Here is a 10,917-nt window from a genome sequence, read left to right on the forward strand (position 1 = left end):
AGTACTCAGCCTTGCAATATGATTTTATTTCAGGTCATGCCCCTGAAGACCCTACCCTCCCCATGCCTTGGCCTTATGCTTTGCCTGATGGTTGGTCTGTGGAGTGGGACCCGTCCTCGGCCAACACTGATCATAACGAGTGATGTCATGCCATGGCTTAGTATGATGTTCATACTGGCGATGTGTATAGTTATCGTACTTTGAATTCCGCTGTTGTGAACTTAAATTTTTAAACTGGTTTGTAATAACTTCTATCCGCCTAGAACTTATGGTACTCTATAAACTCTTGTAATATAAGTGCTTGTGATGTAAAATATGATGGTGATTGTATCTCTGGACTCGCCTTCGTGCGAGGTAACTTGTTTGATCCTGCATTCGGTGGTTCATCGGGACGTTACCTGACAGACCAAGGAGTTACACCGTTTGAAGTACGTTGGAGCCCTTGCGAGAGGACTTGCGTACTTGAGCCGGTGTAATTCAGGTTGGTTCTGCCACATGCCCATCATCAATAAAACTAGCTCATGTCTTCATCACGCGCGCTGGCTCCATTTCTCCGTTTATCTTAACACATGTCAAAAAACAGCGTCAACAGGATACTAGATCATCATTCATCTAAATGTTATCAAATATTCCACACAAATGATATGAAAGGAAGGGAAAGATAATGGCACGCATCCTCACCACAAGGATAATGATAGCTGAGAGGTGAAAGAGAAAGGAGCATGGTTCTTATGATGGGTCATTCTCATGCCAAGATGTAGGAAATCTAGGCTAAGGTAGCACTTCTCGAGACGTATAATAGTGGCGAGGGAGACAGCTTACTATAGAACCCAAAGGTAGTGGAATGTAAACTAGCATCACCTTTCATTCACTTCAGCGGCTGGAAGCAGAAGGACTTCAGAAAGGGGTGAGAGGAGAGTCTAATGGTAACCTGCTACTACTGCTATGAAAGCACCTGAACGTGGTGGACTACAACGGACGGACAGGGTTGTCACCACCTATCTCCTACCACACTGTTCTGTGGGGTGGAACACAACCCAAGGTAACTATCAAGCCTAAGCACCATGCCTCAGCAATCTAGTTACTTACTCCTACTGTGATCTGCGGTAGAGAGCACTCGCGAATAGGTAGAACTTGCTACCTAAGCCGACAAGGGATCTCATGAAAGAAAGGGAAGCTAGAGAACTTGCTACCTAGCCACTTAGCTGTACCACTATTCCGGCACTCATCTAGGTATTAAAAAGTACTGCGGAATGATACTTGACATGGTAGAAATGCATAAAGACCACTATATTAAATAGGCAAAGTCTTTCAAGAATGTAAAGATACAATGGAACTCATACCTAGACTCCTAAAGATGACTCTAGAACCGAAGAGAGCTCCTGACTCTAACTCTCAAACTAACCTTTGAATTACATGGGGAAACGTCGCCCAGAGGGGCACCTCCCCAAGTGGGAGAGAATTGGTGGAAGAAGGTACCAGTGAGAATGAGGGAGAGGCGTCCTATTTATAGCTTGGAGGTGCCTTGGGATAGTGGAGATGCTCATGGAATCTGTCAGTGTCTAACCTCCAAGCCCACCGAGGGATATCCTCAAGGTGGTAGATTGTAGGTGGGGTGTCCACGAGATCAGGAACTCGAAGGTGCAAGGAACACAAGATTTAGACCGGTTCAGGCCGCCAAGAGCGTAATACCCTATGTCCTGTGTGGCGGTTTGTATTGCCTTAGATGTTGATCCTTTTCGAGGGGGTCCCTACCCGCCCTTATAAAGTCTGGGGGACAGGGTTACATGGAAATCCTAGCCAAATACGAGCTTAGGAGTCCTACCCGAGTACAACTCGGGTAGTTTCCTTCTGTTCCGACTAGACCTACTACGGTACGAGTAGTTACAACTAATGTAGGGCATGGGCCATGTCCCATCCCTTATCCTAAAATATGTATGCCATGTGCGCAGTCCCGTGGCCCCGGATCTAACAAGCCCCTGAGCTCTTCATAGTCGAGTACTGCAGGCTTTCGAGTACTTCTGATGGTGTCTTCGAGTTCTTCTAAACTTCGTCTTGAAGGTGTCTTCCTACTACTTCCTTGGCTACATCAAGGCTGAGGGTTGCATGCCCCGAGTAGTTTTCAAGTCTTCTTTTATATGGAGTGTGATTGAACTCGCACTCCATATGGATTAGCCCCCGAGCCTTAGGTTGAATCGAAGAGTCAGGCTGAGGGTCAAATTAGTCTTAATCTTTTGTCCTTATCTTCCAAAAAATTTAAAAAATAAGCCATTGATAACACATGTCCTAGAGCCCCCAAGCCTTTAAGCCAAATTCCCAGTTTTGGAAAAAAAGGATCCCAAATGTCGTGGCATGGGTGGTGTAAAACATAACAGTTTGAATTGATGGTTAAAATAGGTAAATTGGTTCGGAAATTCAAAAACCCCCTTTTGGGACATTATCCCTGAAAAAATGATTAAACAAATAACTTTCTCAAAAATTTCCGAAATCACCACTCAAAACAAATCTTATCCTGAAAAAAACTCTTCGCATTCTGCACAGTGGACTGGGCCCGCCGCTGGTTATTTAACCGCACGATGACCTAGGGTTTCACTCACCCTTTCACTTGTGCTTTTTGCTGCTCAAGCCTTTCATCTTCCTCTGTCTCACAGCCGCCGCCACTTCCAAAGTTAGATCTAGGTCATATGCGTTGCAAGAAGTAGTCGCCCAGTTCATCCTTCTCCCCAAAACCCCTGCTCCACCGCCTCTCTCATCATAGCCCCTGGGTGCATGCGAGTGAAGCATCTCGTGAACACAAGGATGGCCGGCAACAAGCAAGGTGCCTCCAAGGGGAAGGAAAAGGAGTGTAAGGCCACCACCACCACCGTAGACAAGTGAAAACCAAATAAGTGCTTCGAAGCTGATCTCCAGGCCCTCATTGATGAGGGTCTTCTCTAGAGCAAGGAAGTCATCCAGTGGCGCCCTGCCACTGGTGATAAATGGCCATACGAAGGAGTTGATGAGATTGTTCTTTTTCAATACTTCGTCAAGCGAGGATTAGCCCTCCCAACTTCTGATTTTTCCGTGGTCTCCTCTTTTACTATGGAATCCAGTTGCATCAACTTAATCCCAACTCCATCCTTAACATTTCCATCTTTGTTTAGTTCTGAGAATTATTCTTAGGAATAGAGCCGCACTTCAATCTCTTCACCTATCTTTTCCACCTCAAGTCCCAACCCAACGATAAGGTCCCGTACAAGGTTAGAGGTGCTGCGTTGTAGCTGAGGCAAGGGATGGAGAAAAAATACATCTCGTACAAATTCCCGAGTAGTTTGTCAAGGTGGAGAGAGAAGTGGTTCCACATCGGAAACCACGGGCCTTCCCTACCAGAGAGGAACACAAGAGCACTTAATATCACGCGCAAGTGGTCCAAGCCCTGCAGGGATGAAAGGCAAACCCCAGAATTGCTTGGTATGATCAAAAAGTAGAGGGATGTGGGCGTTACTGGCGTAGTGGTGATGTTCTTGTGGATCGGCAGGCGGATCCAGCCATTGCAGAAGCAGGCAAGGTTTGGCTTCGACTATCTTGGAGTCTTAGACCATTCTCGATTTTCTGTAGAGCTGATCCAGCAATCAGATGCCGTAGATCGAGTGAGCTGGGCACTCATGGGCACTGAGATAGTGCCCTATGTCTCAAAGATGTACTCTACTAAGGACCCTCCAAAGCATGTAAGTATCCATATCCTTCTGTATTTCAATAATATCTTGAGTGATATTAACTCATCCGACACTTTTGTTGCAGCAGGATGTGGATGTATACAGAAGTATGCCGCTATGCCGGACATCACACATCCCCGGCATCTGTAGCCATCGGCGTACTAGAAGCCGGTCTTTCGTCTTTCCAATGATCCAGTCAATGTAGACGATGACCAGGACAGCGACGATGGTCACACCTTGGCTGAAGTGATAAAAGGCCAGGGTAAGAAGACCGTCCAGCCATCCGCGGAGACCAAGAGTCACCACTAGAAAGCGCATGCCAAGCGCCTCACCAGCTGGCGATGCCATCAGAGCGTCCAGGTGAGTGCTTGTCATTGCATTCCGAGTACTTTTCCTACTTTCGCTTGGGCGTTTTTTGATTGAATTTCCCCCTTCTTCTTGACTTTTTTTGGTAGCTCCCCGAACCCCAAACGTACCAGGCATACAATTGAAGAGGAGATCGAGGATGAGACTACAAGGGGACAGGACGTGCCCACCGTTGTAGTGGACCGGTCAAGTGGTACTGCTGAAGACGCGCCGGAGCGATCACCACCGTCGCCTGACCGCAGTTTGATTGTGACCATCGCGATTGCCCTACCAGGGCAAACGCCACCCTCAACTAGCGAACCTGCGGCGATGAGTGCTCTGGGTACTAGAATAGTGCCCTGAGTACTTAAGAAAAAAGTATTATGTATAAAGAAGTATGCACTCTAAGTATCCGAGTGCTTTTCCTTTGTGTATTGTAGGTTCTTATCTGTCTGATAACAACTCATAATGTTTTTTCCTATGTAGGCCGTCCTCTAGGCTTGGAGCAGCCTGGCAATGCCATGGATGCCCAAGCCCCCGAGCCAGCGAAGGTGGTTCATGTGACACCGGTAGCCACGGAAGTTGTTGAACCATTGCAGCAGCCAGGTGTCCGTGTCCCCTCATCCACAAGAACTGAATGTGCTGGTGAAAGAGAGGTGCCAGTCGCTGAACAAGAGCCAATGAACGCAGAGAAGCCTCAAGAAAATTCCATAGGTAGGTTGCGTTGATCTGCATTTCACCTGAGTTATTTGTTGCTTGCATGTTTGCTTATGTAGTAACCATGTGATAGGGAGCCCGCAGCCGCAGCAGCATGACCCTATTGAGCAAGGCGCTGCAAGTAGTTCAACAGTTGTAGCTCCGATGCGGCCGTCAATGTTTGAGAGCGGCATCCCATTGGAGCTCATCAATCACCCAATGCTCGTAAATGAATGAATGAAAGAGTTCAATGATTCATTCCGGGATTTGTTCTCATTCTCCATGGTTGGTGCCCTGAACTATTCATATTCGCTATTGTCGAGTAGTATTGCTTCTCAAACTTCTTCTCAATATCAAATAGACCATGGCTAACCGATCCCACATCAATTCGAACAAATTGCGAGCCGTGGAGATCAAATTCCAGCAGTTGCAGACCAGGGAGCAAGAGATCGAAGCACAAGCAGCAGAAATGCTAAGGTGCAGTGTGAACTGGATACCTTGAAGCTCGAGCACACCCGGGAGGTTTGTCTGCTGAGGAAAGAGATTGAAAATTTGAAGGACAGAAACAGACTACAGGCCAAGTCTTACCGAGGTAATACTCTATCGACTGCTTTATCCTTGCTTGCCATAAGTGGTGAGTAGTATCTGAACTAGTAGAAGTGCTTCTCTATCTTCTTTTTTTATAGAACTTAATAATATCATAAGAAATAAGGATGACGATTACTGACTTGAAGAATCTTGTGTACCGTCGTTCAGATGACGCGGAGAAATTGATTTAAGCCCTCCAAGATGCAAATGTACAACTCGTGGAGTGTATAACACAGATCAGGGAGATGACAGCTGCAAAAGAGCAAAACAAGAGGGAACTTGAAGAGCTCAAGGGTGCTGCCCAGGTTGTGGTCCACATGGTGAATCTGCTAGAAGAAGGGGTGTTGAGCAACAAGGCGTTGTTGGAGCGACTTTGTGAAACCCCCCAAAAAATTTCCAGTTATGTATTAGAGACCACCAGGACCTACGTAGAGCACATCCTAGGACTCTTCAAGTCCTATTGGCCCAAGGCCAACCTGGAGCCTCTAGCGACTAGGATGTCTGCAGACTGCACCGAAGACAAGTTTAAGGAACTTGTTGAAGAGGTGAAGCCGGTAGCCCAAAAGCTAGTCGATAGCTTAGAGCAGGAGTAGGTTCAGATGTGCAAACATTGAATACTCTGTCGTAGCTATGTATAACCGTAAATATATCTACTAGATGCTTTCCTGGTGATGTGCTTAGTGTGCTGACTCGTAGAGTAGGACCGAAAATTGTAGGACTTAGAAATAGTAGAGACGCCCATATAGAGGTACCCAGAAGGCAACGCTTCTGGAGGTAGTCAATGGTTGTGCGTTCAAAAGTTAGACCCAAATAGGGATGTAGACAAACTAGGGTGAAATCACGTTATGCGATGTCCTAGATTGTTTCGTAGGCGTAGAAGCCTCTCCAACTGTATCGTAGTAACTAGAGCCGTTAGTTCTGGTGAACTGTGTAGGGTAATACTCGAAGTAGTCGGTAGTGTTCGCAAGTACTCAGTGCTTGGTGACCCGAAGGGCCGTTACGAAGTAGTCATGTCAAAAAGTACTCGTGGCTGTTACGAAGTAGTCGTGTCAAAAAGTACTCGTGGTGTAGCCCCCGAGTATAATTGAAGACTTAACGTAGTTAGCGTATTGTTAGTACTCGTGGGTGCTGCCCCCGAATTCTTACAATGTAGCTAAAGAAAAAGTAATCATTTTGAGACTGAATCAATTCTTTATTGATAACAAGATGCTGCGCTGCAGCTGATAACTTTGGATACAAGTTATCTAAGGGTAGAAATAGCGTAGGTGCTCGATATTCCAGGAGTTTGGAACCTCCTGGCCATTAGGGTATTATAAGCGATACGACCCTGGTCTTGTAACCTTGAGCACGACGAAGAGCCCCTCCCATCGCGAGTTGAGCTTGTGCACCCTAGTTTCGTTATGGATGCGGCGAAGGACCAAACCTCCAAAGTTGAAGGATCTTCCTTGAATTCCGGTCGTACTTGATAATATAATCCATCACTTTGCTTATGTTGGTAGCATCCTTAAGAGCAATAAACGTAGACTGAAATTTTGTGAAAAGAGAGGGGGATGGGGGGTGGGGTGGAGCACTCAGAAACGTAGTGTTATTGACGATGCATTATCAAACAAAATATTGTGAACAGCTTGTCTTGCTTCACCTAAGAGTTTTTCGTTTTAGAAATAGGACAGTACATCACATTTACATCCTTATATTTTTATTTAGCATCGAGAATGGAATTGATTGTTCAATCACCACCTCATCACTCGTACGCAAAATGGCTAGTATACGAGGCACGGGTTCATCCTACCTTCATACGATGACTCCATGATGCATTTTATCAAATAAACGCTATCTAAGAAAACCTTTCTTTGTATGCACTATGCACATTCATAAAAAAAGGAAAGTAAAAAGATCTATTTCTGTAGGGGGGAAAATCTTGGTTTAGGGCCAAAGCACCCAAAATCAATTTTCAATAAAAGCACAACGAAATAATTTTACTCCATATCGCTACTGTTTCCGTTTCTGAATTGTCTCAACGATCGTTAGGGATGATGAATACAGATAATTTTTTACTCAATCGGACTCAGGTACAGGTATGGATAATCTAAAATGTATCCAATATAGATCAAATATTGATATACAATCTAATATCAATATAAGATATCCATCTTTAATAATTCAGATTCGGATACAGATCAAATCTTGAATAGATGGATTCGGATATGGATTATCAATTTGAAACATGTTTCGGTCATACAGTTGGAAAGTATCCATACCACTTTCAACCCTAACTTTGTTGATATAAGATAATTGCTATTAGGTTCATTTACTATGCAATTTATATGCATTAGAAGGGAATAGATTTGTCTAATGTCAGTCTCAATGAAGTTTTATAAAAAATTTTATGATACTAGCCAGTTTGCTAACTTGGCAACGTATTTTTAGCGAGAAGGTGAGAGTTTCATCGAATAAGAGAAAAATTTCATCCAATAACACTATTAGGTACAGTTATCAGTACAATAATACTGTACACTTGGACTCATCTAAACACGATCTCGGGGATTGCAGCCAGCGCATTGTGCCATCCTAAAAGTTGATTCGGTGGCAATCGTATTAACCACGCAGGCCGACCCAGAATACAAAAAGAATCGAGGGGCCAAACTGGTGATGACTGCTGAGTCAGAAATAGTGTGAGACTCGAATTCGCAACTGCTCGCCAGCAGCTCATCAGTGCTCATCCCCTGCTGCCTACTTCCAGACCCAGTAAGCGGAGGACGCCGCCGCCGCCGACATGAAGATCCTGGTCGCCGTCAAGCGGGTGGTAGACTACGCCGTGAAGGTGCGCGTCAGGCCGGACCGGACGGGCGTGGAGACGGCCAACGTCAAGATGTCCATGAACCCCTTCTGCGAGATCGCCGTGGAGGAGGCGCTCCGCCTCCGCGAGGCCGGCGCCGCCGCCGAGGTCGTCGCCGCCACCATCGGCCCCACCCAGTCAACCGACACGCTGCGCACCGCGCTCGCGATGGGCGCCGACCGCGCCGTCCACGTGCTCCACGACCCCGACCCCGCGCGGCCGCTCCTCCCGCTCGCCGTCGCCAAGATCCTCCGCGCCGTCGCGCTCCAGGAGAAGCCCGGCCTCGTCATCCTCGGCAAGCAGGTATCTTGACTTGCGCACTGCTGATTTGGTTTGAAGACTGGTGCTTAGGGTGTTCGATCTGTGGGTTGGGGGAAGGTATGGTTTCTTGATTGCAGTGTTAGGTGGGAGGAGACAACTGCAGATTGTTATACAAGTTGTTGCAATTATTCACCAATTCCATCCAATGTGCTTGTCAGGCTAAACCTATATGTCTGGAATTTGTGGGATGTAGGGGTTTGAACTTTTGTTAACTTAGGTTGTTTCTTCTTAGTATTATTTGTCAATAAAATGGCATTTATGGGGTTGAAAGGCATATCTAGTCTGTTCTCGACTGCATTTGCAATGTTAGGGTTTATCTTGGTTGTTCCAATTGAGGATCTGGGGAACATATTCGGTTATTACAGCACTTTTACTCGGTGTCCATGATTGCTTTGCTTTTGTAAAGCTCTCTTCCTCAATTGACACCAATGTGAATCTTTCACAGCTAAGGTATGATTGGTTCAAACTGAAGCCTGAATGTATTCACACCTCTGTGCATTTGTGCTCAAGCACATGTTGTATGTTTTTGAGATGTGAGGATACCCCTTTATGCAATACACTTATGCATCCTTAGTTTTCACTGTTGGAATGGAACTTCAGCAAATGAACACTGGCCTTCATATGTGCTAAGTTGAAAAACAACTTAATCTGTTTTCTTATCACAAATAAATGAGAAAAAAATGATTAAGAATCTTCTTTTTATCTAGAGTCACAAAGTTTATCTTTTTAGTATATCTGCTGATAGCCTCATGTTCCTGGGTCTTTTCTTTGTATAACAGGCAATTGATGATGATTGCAACCAGACTGGACAAATGCTAGCTGGATTACTTCAGTGGCCCCAGGGAACCTTTTCCTCTAAGGTATTGTTGTTTCCTTGTTCTTTCTATTTGTCGGTAGTTGCCTCGAACTTGGCAAACTGACTGTCATGCTGTTAAATTTGTTTTAGCTAAATTTCGATGATGAACTTTTAGTTCTTTCAATTTTCAAGTCCTTTGAACCTTATTTGATTCCCTAGAAACAATGATTTTCTTTTTCTGGATTAATACCTGGTCCCCTCTTTTTTGGTCAAATGAGGTGGGCCACAAAGGAAGAAGACATCAAACTGTTCAATGTCTTGCTTTTTTTAACACTAAAGATTATTCTTGATTCTCTCGTCTATCCAATTCTGCTTAATTTCCTGGATCTATTTTTGGTTCATTATCTGATTTTCTATGCCCTTGTTTTTCCTGATGAAAGAATTGTATTTTAAGGTACTGTATTACTTTGGCAGGTACTATTGGACAAAGAGAAACAAAAAGTTACTGTGGAGAGAGAGGTTGATGGTGGAATTGAAACCATCTGCCTTGATTTGCCCGCAGTGATCACGTAGGGCCCATAGCACCTTTCAATATGTTGTTTTTATTTTATTGTTCTATGTTGTTGAAGGGAAGTACTCAAGGATTTATTCTACAATGAAAAACACTTACTTCTGCACAACCTTCTAGGGCAATCTTTCAGAAATTATGTTAACCGGTTATTTTGTCTTTGTTGCAGCACGGATTTGAGACTCAACCAGCCAAGATATGCAACTTTGCCAAACATAATGAAGGCAAAATCTAAAGTTATTAAAAAAGTCACCCCTGAAGAGCTCAGTGTAGATATTAGATCAGACATGGAGGTCATTGAGGTCAACGAACCGCCGAAAAGGAAAGCAGGGGTAATTCTTTCATCTGTCGACGAGCTCCTTGACGAGTTGAAAAATGAAGCACGTGTCTTATAACAATTTCACTGACGTTCATGTATGTAAGCTACAATAAGAATGTCTCTCCAAATGTTCAAGCCATTTGCCAATAAAAAGGAGGAATGTGTTTCCATAAACCAAATAAGGTGCTATTCCAGAAATATCTACCTGCGGAATTAACACTGACAGCAGTCCTGCTTTGAATGTTTACATGCTAAATTACCTTCTTTTCAAGTTGATAGGAATGTGGCATGCATATTTGGATCAAGTTGGAGTCTAGCCATATTATTGTTCAGTGTGATACTGTCTAATGGCCAAAACGTATCCACGACCCCGAGCTAGGAAAATAATTGAACTTCCAAAATAAAAAAAGAAAAATAATTGCACTAGGCATAGGATGTTTTGTTTTTGATAAGGGAAATTTATTTAATTCAAGGTTTTTACATTGAGTTGATACAAAATTTTTGAACATTCCTAACCTCTACATTACGAGGGATATAGAGTCTATAAAGAAAAGAACAAAATGGTGATGAAACAAGACGCTAATGACTGTCAATCCGTAGACTAGATCGCCACCCATGTGCCTAGGTATAAAGTTTCTCAGCCACCTGAGCCAACTGCTGCGACGCCACTACAACCAAGTTCTGTAAAGCCAGTTTTGTAGTATAATTCATGAACGGAGCCAATGGATAACTGAGAAGATAATTTGCAAAAGG

At 44.3% G+C, this 10,917-nt stretch overlaps 1 protein-coding gene across 2 annotated transcripts; it reads left to right on the forward strand.

Moving 5' to 3' along the window:
- Positions 1-7,962: 7,962 nt before the first annotated feature.
- LOC112899962 (electron transfer flavoprotein subunit beta, mitochondrial) lies at positions 7,963-10,385 on the forward strand. Of its 2 annotated transcripts, XM_025968635.1 has the most exons (4): positions 7,963-8,463; positions 9,261-9,341; positions 9,752-9,846; positions 10,015-10,385. In XM_025968635.1, the coding sequence occupies exons 1-4, from the start codon at positions 8,098-8,100 to the stop codon at positions 10,238-10,240; spliced, it is 768 nt and encodes a 255-aa protein (XP_025824420.1). In that variant the 5' UTR covers positions 7,963-8,097; the 3' UTR covers positions 10,241-10,385. The 2 variants fall into 2 exon arrangements, with proteins under 2 accessions (XP_025824420.1, XP_025824421.1); XM_025968636.1 differs by lacking the exon at positions 9,752-9,846 and having other exon boundaries at positions 10,015-10,233.
- Positions 10,386-10,917: the final 532 nt, after the last annotated feature.

Source organism: Panicum hallii, chromosome 7 (assembly GCF_002211085.1).
Source record: "Panicum hallii strain FIL2 chromosome 7, PHallii_v3.1, whole genome shotgun sequence".
NCBI classification, from domain to species: Eukaryota; Viridiplantae; Streptophyta; class Magnoliopsida; order Poales; family Poaceae; genus Panicum; species Panicum hallii.